General features: G+C 41.4%; 2 protein-coding genes across 8 annotated transcripts in view; one reads left to right on the top strand and one right to left on the bottom strand.

Moving 5' to 3' along the window:
- Positions 1 to 24,724, bottom strand: part of TFB1M (transcription factor B1, mitochondrial) — a 34,067-nt gene that overhangs the window by 3,055 nt on the left and 6,288 nt on the right. For 6 of the 7 annotated variants that reach the window (XM_028723737.2, XM_028723734.2, XM_028723735.2 and 3 more), the window contains exons 5-7: positions 23,265 to 23,416; positions 17,829 to 17,948; positions 651 to 778 (exon numbers count right to left, since the gene is read on the bottom strand). In XM_028723737.2, the coding sequence (XP_028579570.1) occupies positions 651 to 778; positions 17,829 to 17,948; positions 23,265 to 23,416 (400 nt within the window). The remainder of the gene's footprint in view (positions 1 to 650; positions 779 to 17,828; positions 17,949 to 23,264; positions 23,417 to 24,724) is intronic. The other variant, XM_028723740.2, reaches the window with a different exon arrangement.
- Positions 6,077 to 13,923, top strand: CLDN20 (claudin 20). Its single transcript, XM_028723742.2, has 2 exons — positions 6,077 to 7,198; positions 11,181 to 13,923. The coding sequence occupies exon 2, from the start codon at positions 11,269 to 11,271 to the stop codon at positions 11,929 to 11,931; it is 663 nt and encodes a 220-aa protein (XP_028579575.2). The 5' UTR covers positions 6,077 to 7,198; positions 11,181 to 11,268; the 3' UTR covers positions 11,932 to 13,923.

Raw genomic sequence — 24,724 nt, 5'->3', positions numbered from 1 at the left:
ATATCCACTTGTGATCCACTGGTCATGAAAAGCTCACTGATTCAGTGGGGAAGCCATGATCACACACCTGACATCTGACGTAACATGGGATGACAAGCAGGGTCTGTAACGGTGGGACTTCAAAGGAATGATCAGGAGCTTAAGATGAACTCCCGACTGGGTGCATACCTTGCTCCAGCAAAGGAACAACCAGCCTTCAATTGAAACTGGAGGTTTAAGGAGCAGCATGGAAGGGAGAAGACCTCCTTCAATAAAGTGAGAAGTTAATACCAAAGGACATTGTGCTTTGTGCTTTGAATTTCCCACAATCGGGGCTGCAAAGCACAACATCACTTGACCACACTAGGACATCAAGTGATTGACAGGTGGGTGGCCCCAGCTACATGTTACATTTGGCCCACTTATGGCTGGGGAGATAAGGATCTGGCCCAAGGAGGAGAAAATGGTTCCCAACTCCTCCTATAGATAATACGAGATGCAAGAGCTCTTTCTGAGGAATTTGGTCAATGCTGGCTATTTCTCTCACACACCATGCTGACTGCTGTCACCAACTAAAGATTCCCATGTGTGAAATTACTTTGCATAGCCATTGTATTAAGAATACCATTCTGAAGATTTTAAAAAATGTATGTAGGGAAAAGATCTCTTACCGTACACTTTGATGACAATATTTCCTTCTGAACTGAAACACAGTTCGGACAACTTTCTCCACCAGCTTAAATGGCTGTTCTATTTTTGGTTGCACCAACGGGGTAAAATGAATGACAGTCACATCCACCTGTGAACAGAAATAAAAACAATGGATCTAAGAAAGTATATGAGCCTAATGAAAAGTTACAGTACAAATAATAAACATTTGAAAAAGTTGTTAGCGCAATTAAACTGCCAAATAACAAGATAAAATGGTTATCATTCTGAAAAATTCAAGCCGGGTGCCCACCCTAGTTCCTGTAGCAGGATGCAAATTACGATGTCAGGTAATTGGAAAGACACAATTAAGAGCTGCTGCTGAATGTACAGAATATCCTGTTGGCTATTTTGATTCCTTCTATAAGGGCTCTACACTGCAGTTTGGATTCAAAGTCCTGTAAGGAAAAACCTGGAATAATTGCATTTACCTTGAACAAATCTACCCCAAATTCACATCAACATAGAAACTAGTAATTGCCAAAGTCATCCTCCTACTACAATAGTCGTGGATGATGGGAGTTGTATTCCAGCAACTTCTGCAGAGTGTCACCTTGGCTACCCCTGTCCTATTTTCATATATGGTGACAGTTCATGGATAAGCATTCTTAGGAAACTCACACCGGTCCCCTTTCACAGGTAAAGCAAAATGTTTATGAGCACTTTTACCCCCCCCCCCAAGCTACACTTTGTGAGGGAGCCTTGTAAGATCAGTCCTGAAAGACCGTACAGTTTCTAACTGTGTGTGTACTGCTTTGGAAGATTCTACGGTACCAAAAAAAAAAGTTTTTGACTCGGAACCAAAACAAACAATGACTTGTGTGAATAATTGTGTAATCAATAGCAGGGTATGTCTTGCAATGCAGTACCACAAATGATTCATTGGTTATGTTGCAGTAGGTGAAAGCCCATGAATAAGGACAATATAGGAGATAGCAGTTAAGAATTCTACTGGCTTTCAAAAGGAGCTTGTGCTAAATTATTGCATGAGAAGAAGAACTCTGGATTTGGAGGTTCTTGTCCCCACACAGCCCTCTTCCAGTAGGTTAGAAACAGTCATTCCATGAGCAAAGGACTTCCTACTTGCAGAAGTGAAATCCCATATACCGTATTTTTTGCACCATAGGACGCACTTTTTCCCCTCCAAAAATGAAGGGGAAATGTGTGTGCGTCCTATGGTGCGAATGCAGTCTTTCGCTGAAGCCTGGAGAGTGAGAGGGGTCGGTGCGCACCAACCCCTCACGCTCTCCAGGCTTCGCACACCTCTCCGCAAGCAACGGGAGCCCAGTGCTGGGCTCCCGCTGCTTGCGGAGAGTTGCCGGCATGCTGAAACCTGCACGCGCTGAGATCAGCGCGTCCAGGCTTCGCAGACCTCTCCACAAGCAGCGGGAGCCAGCGCTGGGCTCCCACGGCTTGCAGAGAGCTGCCTGTTTGGGGGCTGGGGTCGGGGGAAGCTCGAGCTTCCCCCGCCCCAGCCCCGCGCCTGGGGGGCAAATAATTTTTTCCTCTTTATTTCCCCCCCAAAAAACTGGGTGTGCCCTATGGTCCAGTGCGCCCTATGGTGCGAAAAATACGGTAAATAAATATTTTGGATAATATGATACAGGTTAGGTTCCAATGGAAACTAAGATATACAGAAATAAAGCACATTAGAATGTTTTCTTTCTATGGAAATACAAAGCAATTCTCATTACTTCATTATAGGCTTGGGCTCTTAGAATACTAGGAAAGCTGTTTTGTTACTATGGGAACGGTTATAGAAAATGCTGTTCCCTTCTGATTGGATGCTTTGAAATTTCTAACATTATATCCTATTTCTTCGTTGTGCATACTAGCAGGCTGAATTTCAAAATCTAACAAGGTACACACAAGCATATTTTAAAACTGCTGATAATCATACGACCTTCACCTTATTTTGCAAATGTTTTTTGTAAAACATAAAATTACAGCTAAGATGAAATACTAGCTCATCTCACTGAGGGGGACCTACACCCCAGCCCCCAAACAATTCTGTCACTTCTGTTGCCAAAGCTTGTTTTGTTTTGCAAACACAAGCCTGGATTTTGTCCAGGGTGAAATCTACATACATATAAAAAGTGTTCTGGAAATGCATTTTAAGAAAACGTTTGTAAAAATACAGTGAATTTTCCATAAGGCTCATCATCACCATTTAGTGTCACATTGTGTATTGCACTTAAAACACACTTAAAACATTTTATTTGCAGCTGTATACCTAAGTCCCAGTACATTAAGAAAAAGGACTTCTGGATAAACAGATTGCCTTTTTGAATCCTTTTCTCAAACAACATGCAGCTATATACAGCGATAATGTAATAAAGAATGTAATAAACAAACATCTTAAAACTATATTATGTTAACTCCCTAGTTTTGCTCCTCCAACTTTCCCATCCTTAGCTGCTGCCTCCGAGTGTCCTGCTCTTTTAAACTCCAGCCAGTCTACCTTGTTGCCCCTTCTATTGGAATTGTCTGCCCAAACAGAAACATCTACATTTATTTATTGGTTTTTTTATTTTTAGTAAATGCACAATGCAAACTCGTAAAATGGCACCACCAATCTATATTATTCAGTCTACATTCTTTCCCACCTTTCAAGCAAAACTGAAGCCTGCGTTTTCGTCAAGGATAGGGATAAGCATATGTACACAGGTATGTTTCATTACCCTTGTTTCTCCCATATGTCTCTTGCCATTTAGAAAGTTTTATATTACAGTATAGACTTTTCAGAGCAGATACCTGCTTCATTTTTTATGGAAAATTCTGTAAATGCCATACAAGGTCAGTGCTAAAACTATACGGCCTCGGCCCAGTGTACCTGAAGGAGCATCTCCACCCCCATTGTTCAGCCCGGACACTGAGGTCCAGCGCCGAGGGCCTTCTGGTGGTTCCCTCATTGCGAGAAGTGAGGTTACAGGGAACCAGGCAGAGGGCCTTCTCAGTAGTGGTGCCTGTCCTGTGGAACACCCTCCCACCAGATGTCAAAGGAAAAACAACTACCAGACTTTTAGGAGACATCTGAAGACAGCCCTGTTTAGGGAAGCTTTTAATATATGAAGGACTATTGTATTTTAATATTTTGTTGGAAGCCACCCAGAGTGGCTGGGGAAACCCAGCCAGATGGGCGGGGTCTAAATAATAAATAATAATAATTTAAATAGGTCAGTTTAAAAAACTACCACACTAGCCTTTAGCTACAAGAACTCCTCTGAGCTCCTTAGAAGAAAAGTGGGATATAAATGTAGTAATAATAAAACTAAACAAAAGTTGGAGATTTCTGTCAACTTAGCCCTCTCCTAGGCTAAGCAGTGTCACCATGACAGGAAAAAAAAAACTATGGAAAAAGAATACACAATGTCTTGTAGGCGCATTTTACCTGAGCCTGAGAAAGAACATGTACCTACCATTTGCTCAGGATTAGTTCCCATGGATTTCAATTATATTTACTTGCTATTAAGCATGGCTAGAAATGCAGCTTAAACTAGTCTACAATTCACTATCTATATAAACCAGGATTGCTCATTAAAGAAATGCAATAAAACCCATTTATACAAAAATCTGTCTGCTCTTGAAGCTTAAGTACTTATTGCAACTTCACAAAATGAGTAAGGAAAAACAGCCAATGCAGTGCAGTGCCACATGCTGTTCTGGGGGTTCTCCTAACCTACCCAAGCAGATTGGGGGGTGGACTTGTATTGCACTAGTGGGATTCATTGCACTGATTTCCACTACCACAACAACTCTTGAATCTCCCACCTGCAGAGTTTCAAAAACTGCTGGCCCATCATGGCCCTGGATACGTCTACCTAATTACCTGACCAGGGGAATAAAAAGAGAAATAATTATGATTTACCATCCCATCCCCTTGCTGCTTTACAGACATTCCTTTATTTGCAGAAAGGATGGAGCGTCTGTGGCCCTCCAGATCTGGTGGACCCCAACTTCCATTAGCATAGCCAATGGTCAGGGGTGGTGGGAGTTGTAGTCCAGCAGCATCTTGTGGGTCAGTTTCCCCAACTGAAAGGAATACTAGTCTAGCAACTTCATAAATGAGTTACAACCACATGTACTTTTGCTGTGCATTTCCATTGTCAGCCATGGGGTCCACTGAGTAAGCCATCCATGTCAATGCTTTAAACAAATTTAATGCCATTAAGTCAAATACATGTGCAGCCCAATGCTATGAATGTTTACTCAGGTGTAAGTCCCACCGAGTTCAATTAGACTTACGCCCAATGAAGTGTTTTAATAGAATTGTAGTCCTCTCCAGACATGAAAAGCTTCCAAGTGTTTTCAAAGCGCATGAGACCACAGAAACAAACCCCTATCCTTATACTGAGTGACTAGTGACTAGAGTGACTAGTGGGGTGCCACAGGGTTCTGTCTTGGGCCCGGTCTTATTCAACATCTTTATCAACGACTTGGATGATGGACTCAAGGGCATCCTGATCAAATTTGCAGATGACACCAAACTGGGAGGGGTGACTAACACCCCAGAGGACAGGATCACACTTCAAAACGACCTTGACAGATTAGAGAACTGGGCCAAAACAAACAAGATGAATTTTAACAGGGAGAAATGTAAAGTATTGCACTTGGGCAAAAAAAATGAGAGGCACAAATACAAGATGGGGGACACCTGGCTTGAGAGCAGTACATGTGAAAAGGATCTAGGAGTCTTGGTTGACCACAAACTTGACATGAGCCAACAATGTGACGCGGCAGCTAAAAAAGCCAATGCAATTCTGGGCCTCATCAATAGGAGTATAGCATCTAGATCAAGGGAAGTAATAGTGCCACTGTATTCTGCTCTGGTCAGACCTCACCTGGAGTACTGTGTCCAGTTCTGGGCACCACAGTTCAAGAAGGACACTGACAAACTGGAACGTGTCCAGAGGAGGGCAACCAAAATGGTCAAAGGCCTGGAAACGATGCCTTATGAGGAACGGCTAAGGGAGCTGGGCATGTTTAGCCTGGAGAAGAGGAGGTTACGGGGTGATATGATAGCCATGTACAAATATATAAAAGGATGTCACATAGAGGAGGGAGAAAGGCTGTTTTCTGCTGCTCCAGAGAAACGGACACGGAGCAATGGATCCAAACTACAAGAAAGAAGATTCCACCTAAACATTAGGAAGAACTTCCTGACAGTAAGAGCTGTTCGACAGTGGAATTTGCTGCCAAGGAGTGTGGTGGAGTCTCCTTCTTTGGAGGTCTTTAAGCAGAGGCTTGACAACCATATGTCAGGAGTGCTCTGATGGTGTTTCCTGCTTGGCAGGGGGTTGGACTCGATGGCCCTTGTGGTCTCTTCCAACTCTATGATTCTATGATTCTATGATTCTATACGGGGCTGGAGAAGGGAAGGGGTTTATCCTGTTGCTGCAATAAGCTTCACTCCCAAGCAGCTTCACTCCCAAAGCTCAATCAGAGACCCTGCCGTAGCCCAGGGTCAACCATTACTAAGCCCAGACACAATCACCAGAGGCTGTAGAAATCAAATGTGAAACTGCATTACTGTGGTATAGATCAGCCTTAAAAACTCAACATTAAAACTGTTCTGAGAGGAAAACGTAGAACCCCCGTTACTTCAAAGACTAACGAAGCAAGGGATAAAATTATGTAGCTGTCAACTATCACATGCTACAAACCACTGCCTTTTCCTTTTCTACACACTGCGAAGAGTCAGACGACAATAGGGAGAACTCATATTTATCTTGCTGCACAATCAGCAGGTTTCCCTCCCCACTTTCTTTGCTTTTTAGTCTCCCTCTTGCTGACTTGTCAGGATCTCCTCAACAGTGCTCTGTATTTAATCACAAAGCCTCATCAGCATTACTACTTTATTTTGCCTTCTGGTCTTTAGGGAAAGGTGACTAATTACAGAAAGAACTAGAGAAGGCTACAAGCTACTAGTAGCAGGTATGTAAAACTCAACCATATACCTTTGTCACTTTAAATATATTTCTGCATCATAATTAATAGCAGGAATTATAAACTTATTGTGGCTCTTTATAATGTAAATTCTGATTTGCAGGTGCAGTAAAGGTCACTCTGAAGTTTCATTTCCTTATAATTAAAGCAGCTTTTAAAATATAGGGTTTATGTTTTTTGAAATACATATTGCTCTATATTTCTCCTGATTTCTAAACTACTGTCAAACATTCACCATAGGATCTAGAAATCATTGTATTTTTAGAATTAAGGGTTTGCATGTGTTTCCTCCATGATAGCTTTGCATGTGCTCCTTCAACAAAGTATTCCCCCCCCCCCTTTCAGTGCAGATTCATTAAACAAAGTAGTTCTTTATTCTCCAGTAGATGGTACTAAGACAGGGAATGGGCAGGACTGCTGTGGTCATAGCATCAGAGAGCTATTTTTGTTTAATAAAAAAAAACACCCAATGCATTTTTTTAATGAAGAGAGATCTTTACATTCAAGAGAAGTTGTTTCTACGACTTATACTGCCGAGAAAGCATCCTGAATCTCCCATTTAGCAGTAAGTACTGAACTTCATTAGACTCTGTACATTACAGTTTATGGTGTTTAAAAATGTTCTATCCAAACATTGCAGTTTAATGTGCGTGTAATTTAGTCTGCTTCTAGCAGTTATTGGGATAAGCTACCATTCCTATTGTCATCAAGCTTGTTTTAATTTTTAAAGCTGCTGAAATGCAAAATCTGAAGCAAAGATAAATAGTAAAAGAATGATGGGTAGACAGTGCCATGCAGGGATGGCTCCATTTCCCACCCTCACAGCCTATGAAATGGATGTGGAGTAAACAGGGGCACCTGCTCTGTGGCAGATCCACGGGTTGGTTGGTAGCCTGCTGGTCCCACAGAAATATAGACCTAGTTAACAAGTCAATCTCTTTAAAGAGCTGCTTGGCTCAGCAAAAGATGCAGCAAACTTTCAAGCTATATAAAACTATATTGTGGGAAATTGAGGCTATGAGAGGGCAGAAAGGCTCTTGCATAACTGTTAGGTTGGACTGTTTTAGAAGCAGATATATCTGTAAGCTGCCTTGAGTCCTGGTCTAAGAGAAAGGTGGCATAGAAATAAATGAATAATAATAATAATAATAATAATAATAATAATAATAATAATAATAATAATAATAATATAACAGGACAGCTCATGGCATCAGTTCCATAAACTGATCGCTAACTGGGTGTCACACTTTTCAAAGACTACCAGAAGGGCAGGAAAGAATGTGTATCTCTGCACTGGTGGCAAATGGGGCAGATAACTAAATACAGTTTCTCTGCTGAAACAGGAGAGAGGGCATGGAAACAGAAAATTGTTCTGAGTAGCCCAGGTGATATTTGCTCCCCTTGGTCCATGACATAATCAAAAATGCCAAGAGAACTTCACATCTGCCCGAAATTTCTTTTAATGTACCTTTTGAAAAAAGAAGTTAAATTTTGGATCATAGGGGACAGACAGTGACTCCCTTCTCCACACAAGTTGCAGTATAATGTGTGTGGTGGGTAGTGAAAAGGATACTTTGGCTCATACAACAGAAGAGATGGCAATTAGGGTTTGTGGGGAACTGAGCAAGATTTGTTTAGAAAGCTTATTAAAGTGCTTCTTTAGCTATAAAATCATTATCCAGAAAATAAAATACACATTAAAGGACAGACAACATCAATTATATAAAATATATGTATAAAACTAATCTAGTTTCTTTCTCTGGTCCAAGTAAAAGTTAAAATCAGCAGATGTCAGTCATAACAGATATCATACAAATGCCCCCCCCCCAAAAAAAAACCCAGGTGGGCAGACCCTTGTTCTAAGCTTGTTCTAAGCATAAGTGCACGCAATGCAGTATTTACAGAAAAGGTCAAAAGTTCTTTTTTCTTAAACCACTCTATTCCTCAAAATATCTACCTAAGCAGGTAAAAAAAAGGCTGTTTCAGCATAATGATTTTTTCATGTTTTTAAGATGCTGGCAGCACATTTTAGATTCCAAGTCTTGTTATATACATGAGAAATGTACAAGCTGAAGAATCCATTAATTACTGGATTCTGAATATGCTCAGGCTTGTATGTCAATTACATGCTGCTTTTCACAAGAGATGTTAGCTCATCTACCATTCAGTATAAGCCCAGCCTTTCAAATTCAAATACATGTATTTTTTAAAAAACCTAATCACACCAAGTCCTACTGTTACTTCTATTATACAGGTTGGTTCCAAAGAGTACACACATATGCACTGAGTTAGACTACTGGCCCATGTGGGCCAGCATTGTCTGTTGCACTAGGTAACACCCCACCCCCTGAATACACTTTGTGCACTTTCCCACTGAACCCAAATGGTTTAAGAGGTACTGAACCCGTGCCCATTTCAATGTAGCAGGAGATGGGATGTTTGCAGGTGGAGAGGACCTAAATGTAACACCTAGAGCAAAAATGTATTGGACTTCCCCAAGCCTTTCTGCTTAGACCTTCAAGTGGTTCACTGGTAAAGTCCTACCAAAATTAATGGACCTGCAATTTTATCCACCCTGTTACTACATAAGTGATACCACCCAACTTAAGTCACTGGCACTATTTAAAAGCTAAGAATGCCAGTAAGTGGTCTTATGAACAGCTAAATTAATTAGATGAGCTTGCATTCAATACTTTAGGATTAATAGTATAAAACTAATGACCTTTCTCTATAGTTAGAAAGCTCAAACCTCCTCTCCTAAATCCAATTCATTTGAATTGGAATTAAAAGTAATTATAACATTATTATTCTATAATTTTAATTATCATGGCTCTTTGTCCAACAAAATATATGAAACCTAGAGCTATATGAGTTTTCCATGTACCAGGCATCATTTAGACTGCAAGGAAATAATCCAGCTAATATTAAGCACATTTAAGTGTCACTGATTTCAATGGCAGCGTTGATTTCAGAGTTAACATGCAGATGACCCTGCCATTTAAAACCAACAAAATTTAAATGTACTTAAATTTAGCTGACTCATTCTTTCAGTCTTTAGCAATTGCTTTATTTACTCTTAGTTATTGTGCTATATCAGAGGTGGTTAGTTTGAATCAAGGGATAGGGTAAATTTAGGTTTCTGGTCCAAGGGTTGGCAATGTGCAGCCCACAAAGCCCGTTTTACCGGCCCACGAGCCGCCCAACCGAGCAGTCTGCTCAGCAAGTCCCCCGCGTGCTGTGTTATATACATGATGGCATCTGCGCACATGCAGATACCAGAAATCACTTCTGTGCATGTCCAGATGCTGAAAATCGCTTCTGCGCAGGCGCGATTTTCAGCATCTGGGCATGAACAGAAGCGATTTCTGGCGCCGTGGACATGCGCAGACGCAATTTCTGGCATTGCACTGCACCAGTCCAGCCCACGAACGATCTCTATGGGAGTGATCTGGCCCATGGCCAGTAAACCTTGCCAACCCCTGTTCTAGTCCTTAAGAATTTCAAGTTCTATATGGCCAACACAGAAGTTTGAGCTTTGCTCTTCAGAAAATAGTAAGGAAACAGATTTTTTGTGAAACAACAACTTGGGACCAGTTTCCCTGAAAGGTTGCCTTAATTTATATATGTCTACTCAAACACTTTGATATGAAGAACTGGCACGGTTACAGGGGCCACATAATACCTATTCTGCATTCGTAAGAAAGCAATCTTTTAGTGCTGCAGCACCCACGCTTTGGAACCCCCTGCCTATTGACATCAGACAGGGGCCTTTACTGTGCTCTGTTTGATGCCTGCTAGAATCATTTTCGTTTAGATAAGCCTACTTAGATGGGTAGAAAAAACGTTGATGTGTGCTTTAACCTGTTTTTAGTTTACCACTGATTTATTTTAAAAAATAATTGTTTTAACTGCTTTTATTGATCATTTTATTCTTTTTGTAAACTGCTGAGGTTGTTTTTTTTAAATGAAGCAGTGTACAAATTTTATGAGATACATATATAAATAAAAGAGCACTTGCTGAACCATTAAAAACCATGTAAATGGGGAAAAGATTATACTGACCTAAATTTCCAAGGATTAAAATTTCCTATGGAAACTGGAAAGAAAGTATATACTTACAAGCCATTGCTTTAGTTAACTGTAGATTTTGAATAGATACCTTGTTCTACTTTTGTGCCACAGAAGCGAGATGGTCACTGAGGGCAAGAATAGCTCAATTTTGTATTTCTGTGTTTTTTGGCATTTACATGATCCTAGTCTTGTGCCTTCAGTGTTTCAATTTGAGTTTTCTTGAAGTGGTAGAATATTGAAGGGTAGTTCCTTGTGCTCAGTCGCTCACACACTGTTCATTTATAATCATTTCTGTTCAAGTGCCCTGTGTACAGCTGCTCTGTGCTTTTGTAGCCTTCTCATCTGCTGCAGGGTCACGTTCAGTCATTCATTCAGATAGCAGTGATTTTAAATGCAAGTGTTCCAGTTTGCTCATTTCTCTTTCCTTTGCCCCTGCCATTTTCCCCCTTCCTCCCCCTTCTATCACATGCGGACAGCTATAGCCGTGGCTGGGGAGCCATCAGGCATACAAAGGTTTACAACAGGAGAGGAACAGGCAGACAAAAGGTGACAGCACATCTCATCATGGCATCAGCAGCTCTACAGTTCTTTGCTTTCATTCTAGCCTTGTTTGGCGTTTTCGGTGCAATTACAGCCACCTTGTTGCCCAACTGGAAGGTGAACGCAGACGTAGGTTCAAACATCATCACAGCCATAACTCAGATGCAAGGACTCTGGATGGACTGCACATGGTACAGCACCGGGATGTTTAGCTGCACGTTGAAATATTCAATCCTCTCCCTCCCTGTTTACATCCAGGCAGCACGGACCACCATGGTGTTGTCTTGCATCCTCTCCACTTTTGGAATCTGCATCGCCACGGTGGGGATGAAGTGCACTCGGCTGGGAGGAGACCATGACACCAAGAGCCACACTACATTTGCAGGAGGAGTCTTCTTCATCCTTGCAGGTATATTCGGCTTGATACCAACAGCCTGGTACACGAGAGAAATCATTTCAAATTTTCTGGACCCAACAGTCCCAGAAAGCAGTAAGAATGAACCAGGAGGAGCAGTTTACATTGGATTCATTTCAGCAGGACTTCTGCTCACTGCAGGTGCCATCTTTGGCACTTCCTGTTTTACAAAGCAGCAAAGAGCATGGATTTATCCCAACAAAACACAGCAACAGTTCCCAGCTGCCCAGCAAGAGAACAACACAGGCTACAACCTGAAGGATTATGTGTAAATACAGTTGTCGGTCTGTCACTCAAGGCTCCTGCTCAGTTGTGGGGCGGGGGTGTGTGTGTTTATTGTAGTTCTGGGTTTTTTAAAATATCGAAGAAAGTTTTTTGTTCTTGATGCAAGTGTCATAATTACACTCTGGTATGGTATGGGGGGATTTAAATCACTGCAACAAGCATTAATTGATATTGCTTTGCAACTGAATTGTATTAGAAAAAACAAACAAAAAGAACGGTAAAAATGCGTACTGTACAGGTTGTTGTTTTTTAGCATGTGAAAGTTAGATATCTGTAATGTGGCTTACTTAATTTCAACACAACTCTAATTTTAATTAGGATACCCGCCAAACCTACTCTGCCTTTATGTGAAACCCTATGTATTGTTTTTAAAATTGTAGCTTTCATTGTCAATACCCAACTACCATGGTAACTAAATTTCTTCATTTAAAAACAAACAAAGCCTCGTGTATTTGCATATCAGAGGCTGAAGACACTGCTTCAGTTGTTGCCAAGGCTGCCCCCTCATCTCCTGACCACCTGCAGCAGATTCCATTTTTATGTTTTTTTAAAAAATGTCTACTTAGCAGTCTGCAGCTAATTGAAGGGTTAGACACAGCTCAGGACTAAGAAATGGGTGTATCAGCAGCAGTCTCTGTAACTAAAAGAAACTTAAACCCTCCAATTTCATGCTCCACTTTAAAAATATTTTTGACTTCTCCTTGACTTCTGTATGTTATACTCAAGTCATTGCATGATTTAACTAACCAAAATGCATCTGTTCCCAATCTGTTCAGGGCTTCAGTGTGATTTTAACCTGCACATCATTTGGTTTCTTTAAATCCTTTATTTTATGCAAACTATTTACTATTGGATCAGAGTTACTGGCAATCTGCCACACACAGAGTTCTTGCAGGTGATAGCAACTCAGTTTGCAATTACTTTGTCAGCATGATTCACTTGGTTAATTTGCCTTGATTCTCATAACCTTTTTTTTAACATGCTGAAATTATTATTAGTCACTGTGGGGAACCCCTCATTTCTATTCAGGAGGCAAGGCAGAGTTTGAATCCTTTGGTATATAAGGGAAGGAATAGAAAAGAGACGTTTGGGCCATAACTTGGGACACGTGTAAATTTGCATACACACAGATATTCTAGTGCAAATAGAATGAGTTTATATTTCACTAAAGAATATGGCTTGGTCTCTTGTAAAAGATGAGTAAGATTATTAGTTCCATATTAGTTTTAATTTTTCTACCCATCTTTCAAATATTAGCTCTGAGTTGGAGATGTAAACAGCTCTTCATAGAAAAGGTACAGGAAAAGGGCACTAAAATGAAAAGGGAGCTGAAGTAACTCCCATACTAAGAAATGATGCAACATTTGGGTCTTCTTAATTTACAAAAAAGGTGAGTAAGAGGGGACATGCTAGAGGTGTATAAAATAATATCTGGTGTGAAGAGAGATGTTTTCTTGCTCTTTCATACTACTAGCTACTAGCCAGGTTCATTGAAGAAGGCTGAATGGTGAGAGATTCACACGCTGCATAGTTAAACTGTGGAATTCACCATCACAAGATGTGGTGATGGCAACAAAGTTAGACTGCTTTAAAAGGTGATTAGACAAATTCACAGAAGATAAGGCTATTAATGACTACTAGCAATGATGGCTATAGGCCACCTTCAGGATCAGAGGCAGCATACCTCAGTTATTTGCAAACAACAATAGGGAAAGGTCTATCACCCTAGTGTCCTTTTTGTGAACTTTACAGGGAAGTCTGGCTGGCCACGTGTGAGAAACAGAATGTTGGACTAGATAGGCCTTTGGTCTGATTCAGCAGGGCTCTTAATCAAATGTGAAACGTGTGTTAAAAATCAAGAAACTTGTTTCATTACCCACTATAGATTGATGGACAGACAGACCAAGAATGTACCAAAGTTATTTGGTGATTGCAGTGGTTCAATCTTAGGTCTGTAAATAATAAGGTGTCTACCCCGCCCCCCCCCCCACTGCCAACAACTCTTTTAGGATGAATAAATAAATACTGTCTTATTTTTATTGCAAATACCTGTGATACCTAAACAAGCTCAGGTGTGTTTTGGGGCTTTTTACAGTCCAATGTATATGTTTTTTCTTAAATAATGAAAAGATATACCAAAACTTAAACCAGGAGAAAGAAGAGTCACAGAAATATTAATGTTGCTACTTGGTCATTAAGATAAAGATCAAGATCATGGTATGAAAGGAAAACCAAATACAGAATCCTCCACATGTATGACACCCACAGAGTAAGACATATAATCCAGACCACATTGCTCCCCCAACAGGGAGATCCAGGAGCAAACATAGACCCCAGAAGAGAATACAAGCTCTTCTGAGCTACGAGCTTGAACGTAATAGTTATTCCAAAGCAGTCTCAATTATTTCAGTGGGTTTAATTCTCAAACAAACAGTGGTGGTTTACCAGTGTAAGCAGTAAGGCCATCATTTTCTCCAATGCATATTCGTAGCTCTCTTTAGAATATATCAGAGTTCAAGAAAGTATTTGCGGGTTGGGCTGGGGGGAGGGGTTTCCAGCAAACATATAAAACATGATAGGAAACAGCCTGGCACTCTGAACTGCTTCTGTACACTTTGTGTATTAAGCATCCTATCTGTAGAATTATTTAAAAGTTTGCAAAACTGAAACACATTGTCTGAACTTAAGGACTGAAAGGCAAGCTTGGAAGGTTCCATTAGCACAAATAACACAATATTAGAGCACTACAGGGTCATTCCAGCTAAACGCTTAACAGGCTCAGCTTTTAAAAAAAGAAGTGAAAATACTCTGACAGAGTCTACAAAGACACAGTGCTGAAAAATGACACCAAGCAATTGCTGCCAACAAAACCATGTCAGAGCAAACGAAATGCCACATACAGAGAGACAGAGAAGGGGAATAGTCATTAACAGTGAGCACCATCCCTAAAGGCATATATTCTTGCTGCAACATTCACATAGAAAGACACATCCAGTACAAAGGAGGGCGGGGATAGAGCACCATCAGGAAAAGAGCAGATGGCACCACATACTAATGCAAATGAAATTAACATACACAACTCTCCATTGGTGATCTCAAAAGACACCATCATGGTGATCTCAAAAGACAAAACAGATCTGCAAGACAAACAAGTACCCTGTTGCTGGCACAAATGAACATTAGCATGACACAACAACAGCACATGGCTCAATAGGCCTAGAGAAAAAAGCACAGACTAGCTCAGTCTCTGTTCTTCTCTCCTACAGATGAAAGGACCATCTCCACTATGCAAGAAACAGGAATTATTACAAAGGAACGTGGGTGGCGCTGTGGTCTAAACCACAGAGCCTAGGGCTTGCCGATCAGAAGGTCGGCGGTTTGAATCACCGCGACGGGGTGAGCTTCTGTTGCTCGGTCCCTGCTCCTGCCAACCTAACAGTTCGAAAGCACGTCAAAGTGCAAGTAGATAAATAGGTACCGCTCCGGCAGGAAGGTAAACGACGTTTCTGTGCGCTGCTCTAGTTTGCCAGAAGCGGCTTAGTCATGCTAGCCACATGACCTGGAAGCTGTACGCTGGCTCCCTCGGCCAGTAAAGCGAGATGAATGCTGCAATCCCAGAGTCGTCTGCAACTGGACCTAACCATCAGGGGTCCCTTTACCTTTAGGAATTATCACACCTGAAATCCAGAATGTCTTACACAGAAAACATTCTACTATTTCCCACCAAATTCTGAGAATCCCCAAGAGTACTGTTCAGTGTTTATAGAGGGGTATTTCCAGATGCACAGAGAATGGGGAAAAGGCAACACTGTACAGAAAACCTCGCAACCTACATGGGGGTTACATTTCAGGGATAGCACCTAAAGCCAAAATCAAAAACAGTCAAACCTCATTGGGTTCAATGGCAGGTGGGCTTGCCAAAGCCTTTTTTCCTGGAACTATGTCCCCTTTCCATTTTATTTTTTTTTAACTGCCACACACTTAAATCTGAATGTGCGTAAGTTAAATACATTTAAGTTGCAGGTTTGCTGTTACTGCATTTAGAAATAAAATAATTTTCATGCATTAAGCTTCTTACAGTACTTGAATGACTTCTGATTGTTTCAACCTGACAATGTAGATCAGTCTTGGGCTACTACATGACCACTACCGCTAGGAAATTTGCCTTGCTTCTGTATCTCTTTAGTACAATAACTACAACCCATCATCTCATTACTAAAAGCACGAATGATTGATTTAGTGTCCATACCAACCTTGTTGAGTGAATTTATGAAACTTGTTTGACACATTTGTATCCTAGTTTCCTTCCAAGGAGTTGAGAACAGCATACATACAATTTATCAGATGAGGGCCAATAAACTGAGACTGAATCCCAATTAAAACATGAGGTTTTGTGGCTTGGTTGTTTCAAGATCCAAGAATTAAGCAGGTGCATTGATTAATATCCCAGATTAATCTCCCAATTAATACTCAATTGACTCTGCACTACTGAGAAAATTTCTGCTTATCATTTTAAGTCACCTCCAAATCAGCTTCAACCAAGTTTGATTGGCTCCACTGCTGTTAGTGTTCAGGAGCTTTTCAAAGCAGCATCTGACAACTGGGCTTGTAGCAACTGAGTTGAAAATGACCACATCAATTTACAGTGGTACCTCTGGATGTGAACGGGATCCGTTCTGGAGCCCTGTTTGCATCCTGAAGCGATGTCTGCGCGTGTCGCGATTCACCACTGCCGCAAATGACTATATTTTGAGTGTCTGTGCATGCACGAGCAAAGAAACCCAGAAGTAATAGCCGCGGAGCGTAATCTGAAAATGCTCAACCTGAAGCACATTTAACCTGAGGTATGACTGTATATTCATAGCAGTGCTATAGGTTCATTCATCCTCTGCTAGTGCCAAGCTTAATCTTCAAGTCTGCATTCCTAGTCTGGTATTTGTCACCTCCCTAAACCTTTACTTAGATCCCATGTTGACTGTAACTGGCTACTAATCCATGGGCAAAAGCAGCTTTTCAGATTACATTCTTTCTCTGGGCATCTGTTGGTCAATCCTCAAAGTGCCAGTTAGCTGTAAATCTTTAAATTCATGGTACTGTCACTGATCAACACTAATGCCTATAGTTTCAGGAATTCTGTGCAATTCATTTTGCTTTGGGGGATTTTCCTCACATAGCGGGAATCACTTTACAAAGGCAGGCTGCATTAAAATTGCAACACCATTTGAAAAGAGGTACCATTTGCAAGGCCATGGTTCAAAATGGTCAGTTTGAAGAATTACTCAAAAAGAAGTTGGTGATACAATTACTCAGTCTTTTTGAATTTCAAAATATCACAAACAAATCATACTAGCAATCCAATCCATTTGCAAGGCCATGGTTCAAAATGGTCAGTTTGAAGAATTACTCAAAAAGAAGTTGGTGATACAATTACTCAGTCTTTTTGAATTTCAAAATATCACAAACAAATCATACTAGCAATCCAATTCTGATACATATTCTTCAGCAACAATATTACTGTAATGTGCTGGCTGATCTATTGACCCATCTCTTGCTTTTGGCTATGAGACTGGTACAAGAAAACTCCTAAAGCTATGATAAAAACCAGACACACGCGATTTGCCTGATGAATTCCTGTCCTTCTCAAGAGCAGGGGGCAGGCAACTCTAGGCAATATTTGCCTCAGGTGGATACAGTCAATGAGCAATTCCCTTTTCAGGATCTTTGGATCTAAATCTATAGTTGTGTGTGATTTTAGCACTCATTCAGTCCAGTTTCTCAGAATCAGACAGCACATTCAGCTTGCATTTATGTGCTGGTGGCTTTGCCATTTTAAGTTTGAAGCTTTAATTTCTAATTCTTAGTACTAAAGAAAGAAGAGACTCACCTCTGGCTTTGGAACAAAAGCTCGACCTGGAATTGTGAAACACTTGTGAACAGTGCACAAGTACTGAGACATAATGGAAAGTCTGCTTCGCTGCCTGGCTCCTGTACTAGCTGTCAATCTCTGTGAAAGAAAACCACTTTTTGGTGAGTAAATTCATTCCAGCTAATTAAGCATTAACTTCTAGAAATTTAACAGGTGATATTTAACTCGCAAAAAACAGAAGAGACTTTCAGAGCATTCTCTTAATCAGAAAAACGATCAAAAAGCTTCTGAAGATGTCCATTAATGTCTAAAAAGGGCATGCGTTTTATTTATTTATGTACCGCTCTTCACACAAGCCACAGGCATATAGATAGGCATACGATAGGCATATAGATTTTTAAAACCAATAATCCTTAAAAACATGTAACAAAGCAAAGGGCCCAAGCTGGGCTGGAAAGGACAATCCCAGCCACAAGGGGCTTGCAGTCCATGCTAATCAATGCCAAGGGCAAACCCTTTTTTTCAAGAGGGATCAGCACAGCTCAGGAACACAACTGGAACCAATCCCAATAGGGCTTCCACTTAGCATCAAAGTTAGGCCTACTGGACCAATTTTGACCAATGGCCCAGATATCCCCATATCTACGATGCAAGTAGTGAACATAACTCCACTATGGGTCTCTTATACAGTCATACCTTGAGTTTAATGTGCTTTAGAATTAGCGCGTTCGAGTTGCGCTCCACGGCAACCCAGAAGTAACGAAGCGTGTTACTTCCTGGTTTTGCCGCTTGCGCAGACGCTCAAAATGACGTCGGTGCATGCGCAGAAGCGCCGAAACGTGACCCACGCACGTGCGGACATGGGTTACGTTTGCTTCTAGATGTGAACGGGGCTCCGGAACGGATCCTGTTTGCATCTAGAGGTACCACTGTACAAACAAAAAAGGTCCCTTTGTTCGCTAAAGAGTTTTTCATCTAGCAAAGGTATCAGATAATGAAAGATGAAATAAGTTTTCACCAATTCCCCTTTGCCCTAAAGCTCCCAGCACCATTATCCACAATGTACTGAAGGGTTTCCCAACCCACCAGATCAGATCTTTGGGAGACAAAAGAGGCAATTGGCAAAAATCACCTCTTCTGTTAATGGAGGTATCTGTTGGGTCAAAAGCCCTTCTGCAAATGGATCTGCATAATTGCATTCAACTTTAACTGGACACTTGGAGCTTATTACTGCAGTGTAATGTTATCTGCACTGGCATATCTGAGCTCAGTTCAAGATACTGGTTCTTGAAATAATGCCTTCTGATCTGGGTATTTGGATGACTCCTCTATATACGCCTCATGTATTCCATTTAACACATGAAGACTGTAGTTTGGTGTATGTCTATCAGAAACAAGCTCTTTCCAACAGGCAAGCTCTCCCCAGTAATTTCAGGCATCAGGCTTTTTCGTAAGTCTTTAGGGACTGGCTGAAGTTGTCTTTAGGGACTTATTTCTATGGTTGCATTTACAAAAAAAGAACAATGTTGGGCCAGAAGCAGAGAAACAAGAATTAAAATCTTCTCTTAGTCATGAAGATCAGACATTGCATCCCTCATCTCTCTCAGGGAAACCTACTTCACAGAGATATTGTGAAAATAATGAAAGGAGGAATGATGTACAAAAGCCTGAGCTCTTTGAAGGAAGGACTGAATAAAGATGTACTTAAACTTGAAAGTGTGGGGAGAAAAGCTTTTAAAGACCAGAAAACTTCCACCAAATCTAGCTCATTCTATTACCATGATCATATCACTGCATTTCCTGTAGCTTTGTTCCTAGCAGACAAGCACAAGAAACTCACTGTGCATGCTATTTTCCATCTCATTTAAGCTACATTTTGTGCAGAAGCACTATAATCTACATGTCACACATAAGGAAAAAAATTGATCACATATACAGCTGGTTACAGCTATATAAAGCACAGACTCTATTTCCTCCTAGCTGCCAACATACTCTTCCCTTTCATTTCCAACCTATTTCAGAATTACAAGTCTCATCCACTGGCCAGATCACTAAGCTTAGAAAGCAGTTCACACTATCAAATATTTCAGCAAATCCAACACAGCATTTGTGCCAGAAACCACGTGGATTGAAAACTGATAAAAGGGATTTGTTTTGTCTCACAACTGCAGCATCTTAAGAGGTTGGTGCTGATGGTGATCCTTATATCATGGCAATAACATTAGGAACTGATATTCAACATTCATAAATTGCACTATGTAAGATGCAACATATAAAAGGCCATCTTCAATACCAAATATGACTGAAACAGTGACTTCAAGGTATGGGTAGCATACACACTTCCAAGGGGAGGAAGTGCCACAGACAAGGTGCCACTACAGAAATTAGCTCATTCAGTGTCACTACACTGGGCAGCTTTCACTGGTGGTACAAAGAGTCTTCACTGCATTTCTTAAGCCTCCAGCAAGATCATATAGGGAGAGGAACTTGCTCAAGTATTTGGATGCCAAGTGGTTTAGAACTTTATAAGTTAACATTTTGAACTGGGGCTGGTAGTGTATAGGCAGCCAGTGCAGATTCTGCAGAACTGGAGATACATTCTCCTAGTACGTTGTACTAATAAAAATTCTGGTGGCCATACTGACACATTTGTTTCTGCTTCCAGACCATGTTGAAAGATAGCTTCAAAAGAGTGCATTACAGTAATCTAGTTGAAAGGTTAACAGATGATGGATTACTGCGGCAAAGTTATTCTGGTCCTGGAGTGCTTGTAGCTTGTGAACGAGCTGCAGCTAGAAATAGGCACTCCTTGCCACTAACACCACCTGGGCGTCAAAAGACAATGATGGATCAAGAAGTACCCCTAAACAATGTACCAGCTCCTTTGGGAGGAGCACAACCCTGTCAAGACTAGGCTATCTTATAAATTTCTGGAGAAGAGAACCAATCAACAGTTTAGCTTAGATATGCCTTAATTTAGAGAATTTGTACTTGCAGAGTTGCCCTCCTAAAATAGTGAGCAAACTCTGCCATCAACCAAATTTTGGGCGACCAATGTTGAAGTCAGAAAACAAAGTTAGAAGTGTAATTCCAGTCACAACATTTAGTTACTTTTATAGCTCAGTGCATAGGAGGCATGCATGAAGAACCCATGGGATCACCAGAAGAAGGGTTCAAGTCTGTCTGTCGGAATACTGCAGGAGGCTTATTTTGCTGCTAGTGTGAGGGGAACAAGCTTTTTGCAAAGGAGGGGACCACAGTCCCAAGGAAAACAGAACCCACAACAGGAAGCACAAGGGTCCACCACCACATACTCTTTCCAAAATGGAATTATTGCCAGATACTTCCATAAGAGGTGCACCATATCTGCCACAGATGACTTACAAAGACAGAACCTATTATGTATGGATTTACATACTAAACAGGCACAGTGTTGGTCCCAAGTTTCCACCCAACTCTTGCTCTCTCCCCCACAAAAAGAAACCCTGATCTCTTGCCATATACTAGATTCACCCATTTTTTGTCCCTGCTCTGGAAGTTTATTGCAAGTGTTTTGATTATGCTGGCACAAATGTATTGTTAATGTAAGTCCACCCCCCAAAAAAAACACCACATAGCACTGTGCTCAAATAGCAGCCTGGGGGACTCGTGGGTAGGATCGTTCTGTTGGACTCTGGTATGCATAGTCTAAGTCAGCTACTTTGACAGATGTCTCTAGTTTTTGTCAGGACTTGCTTATGAAGCTAGTAGTAGTAGTAGTAGTAGTAGTAGTAGTAGTAGTAGTACAGTGGTGCCCCGCAAGACGAACGCCTCGCAAGACGGAAAACCCGCTAGACGTAAGGGTTTTCCGTTTTGGAGGCGCTTCGCAAAACGAATTTCCCTATGGGCTTCCTTCGCAAGACGAAAGCCCATAAGGAAATCTCCGGGACAGCGGGAATGCGCAGCGCGTCTTCCCCACTGTCCTCGGACCTCCTCCGTAGCCTGGCAGCGGGAGGAGGTCTCTCCGCCCCCCCCACCAGGCTTCGGAAGGCTGCTCCGAAGCCAGGCAGCGGGAGGAGGTCTCTCCGCCCCCCCGCCAGGCTTCGGAAGGATGCTCCGAAGCCAGGCAGCGGGAGGAGGTCTCTCCGCTCCCCCGCCAGGCTTCGGAAGGCTGCTCCGAAGCCTGGCGGGGGGGCGGAGAGACCTCCTTCCGCCGCCAGGCTTCGGAGCAGCCTTCCGAAGCCTGGCGGGGGGGCGGAGAGGTTTTTTAAAAACCCCGAGACAGCGGAGGACTTCTCCGCTGTCCGGGGCGATTTTAAAATGCTGGCGGGCGGGAGCGAAGCCTTCACTGCCGCCCGCCAGCATTTTAAAAAACCACGGGACAGCGGGGGACTTCTCCGCTGTCCGGGGCGATCTTAAAATGCTGGCGGGCGGGAGCGAAGCCTTCGCTGCCGCCCGCCAGCATTTTAAAATCGCCCCGGACAGCGGAGAAGTCCCCCGCTATCCCGGGGTTTTTTAAAATGCTGGAGGTGGGAAGAAAAGCCCCCCCCCCAGCCTTCAGAAGAGGTCGGGGGACAGACTGTCCTCGGACCTGGTCTGAAGGCGGTTTCCATAGGAACGCATTGATTGATTTTCAATGCATTCCTATGGAAAACCGTGCTTCGCAAGACGAAAAAATCGCAAGACGACAAAACTTGCAGAACGAATTAATTTCGTCTTGCGAGGCACCACTGTAGTAGTAAGCTATTTATTTATTTTGTTTTTCTTTTTATTTAGGAAGAAGAAATGGATTCCCCTTGGAATGGTTGTGGATGAAAGTGGTAATGGTTCCACTACTGTGTTTTCATCCTAAGAATGAATTCAGTAAACCGAAAAGCCAGAACTAAGGAACTTCAAAATAATACCTCTTGCACTTGGAAGAATTTAGACTAACTTTTATATTAGCATAGCATGCAATATAATTTTTGTTACAAAAAGTTTTTCCCTACAAATCTTGAAGATTGAAAGAGCAACACACCAAGACGTACAGCAGGGATCAGCAACATGCGACCCATGTGCCGGATGCAGCCCACAAAGACCGTTTTATCGGCCCATGAGCCGTCCCTGAACCGAGCTAAACTGGCGCAGTGCAGGGACTTGCCGAGCACCACCAGAAATCGCTTCTGCGCATGTACAAATGCCGAAAATAGCTTCTGTACAGGTGTGGTTTTTGGCATCTGGGCATGTGCAGAAGCGATTTCCAGCACTGTGGACATGCGCAGAAGCGATTTCTGGCATTGCACTGCACCGGTCTGGCCCACGGACAATCTCCACGGGAGTGATCCAGCCCATGGCCGGTAAGCCTTGCCAACCCCTGATGTACAGCATATTAAATGTCTCAAAAAACTCAAGTAATATAACTAAGACATTTCTTAATTTACATATTAGATCTGTTTCTGGTTTAATAATTTATAAGGAAGTAATAAGCAAACTTACCTCCCCAACTTCCTTCTGAAAGGTCAATGTCATCTGTGTTCTACCATATCTAAAAGGTCCATCTCTCTTTGATATATTCTCAAGCCACTTGATTATTAGGGGAGTTGAAACACTAAAAGGTAGATTTCCTATAATATGTATGTCTGGTGGATCTATAAGAAAGTGTGAAAGAAAACATTTTTACATATCTCTATGTGATTGATATTTATGTATGAATGAAAAACATTTTCACTACGGGTGGGAATTGGCCACAAGATTTGACTTATCTCTGCACCTATGAGAAGCAACCTTCCTTTGGGCTTCCTTTGCTCTGTGCATTTCAATTATCTGGGACCATTAATTAGATCTGTTAAAAATGAACCTGTTTCTCCCCACCTCCAAATTGCTAAAAATAGCAATATATTTCCCCTTTTTCATATAAGGAGTTGACATTTGCAGACATACGACCGGTAGGCAGATACATCCAGCAACCCTATTTTTACTATAGAGAATACAAACTATTCATTACCACCTGAATATTTTAGCATGCCTGATGAGACATTTAGTGTCATGTCTAGTTTAGCGCTATGTTTGCTGAAAGATTCACACATCACACTGATGAAGCCTTGTCAAGTTATATGTAACCAACCAAAATAAATACAAAAGAAAGTTTAAAAAATCTATTGGAAGGGGCCTATCACAACTTGCTTGGGTTAAGCCCAGAAAGAATTCTGAGGGTCCCATACATTTTGTTTGTATGTTGTTGTTTTTAAAGTACACATTTTATTCAGGTGAATGTTAAAAAATGTGCAACAGATCTCCAAAATCCTTTTTTCCATTTAATTTGTTCTTACTGGCTGAGGTTTCTGCCAAAAGTTAGGGTAGTAGGAAGGTTCAGTTTATTTTTCATAATGAGAATGCACTGTCCCTTCCTTTAGTAGGTTCTCAAGTTAAAAAGACACAAATGTTCAATCAATTACTAGTTTTTTTAATATCTGCATACGCCACTAAAACTGCAATCACCAACAGCTAAAAATATTTGATAGCAGGGTGGAAAGTGAATTATCTGAACCACAGTGGGAGAAGACCTGCAGATCAGGAATTTGAGAAGTTTAGAAAGGCAGTCTGGGAATGATAGGTGAAGAAGCCCAAATTAACCACCCACCCCAATGGGGGAAGAAGTCTTCTTATCATCAATGTCTTCCATTTCCTCTCTAAACACATGAGATGTAACCGGCTATGCTCTTAGATAAATAAGGTATACTATTCATAGTATCAAATTATAAATTTCAACGGAAGTAACTCAAAGTTCAACAATGAACAAAGCAGAAGACCTAGTGGATCAGATCATTATTTAGTCAGTTCATGCAAAAGGTCCATCTGTGTAATGGTGACTATTCCATCTGTCTGTTTGTAAAGTCCAAAAAATCCACATGAAAGGTTGCTACAGATCCACAAAATCCTTACACAGAGTCTAGACA

Source organism: Podarcis muralis, chromosome 3, assembly GCF_964188315.1.
Source record: "Podarcis muralis chromosome 3, rPodMur119.hap1.1, whole genome shotgun sequence".
In the NCBI taxonomy this organism is placed as follows: Eukaryota; Metazoa; Chordata; class Lepidosauria; order Squamata; family Lacertidae; genus Podarcis; species Podarcis muralis.
This window is presented reverse-complemented; position numbering and strand designations above follow the sequence as displayed.

Bases quoted from the DNA above. Each gene is read 5' to 3' on its own strand.
- CLDN20 (XM_028723742.2), top strand. From the start codon at position 11,269: ATGGCATCAGCAGCTCTACAGTTCTTTGCTTTCATTCTAGCCTTGTTT.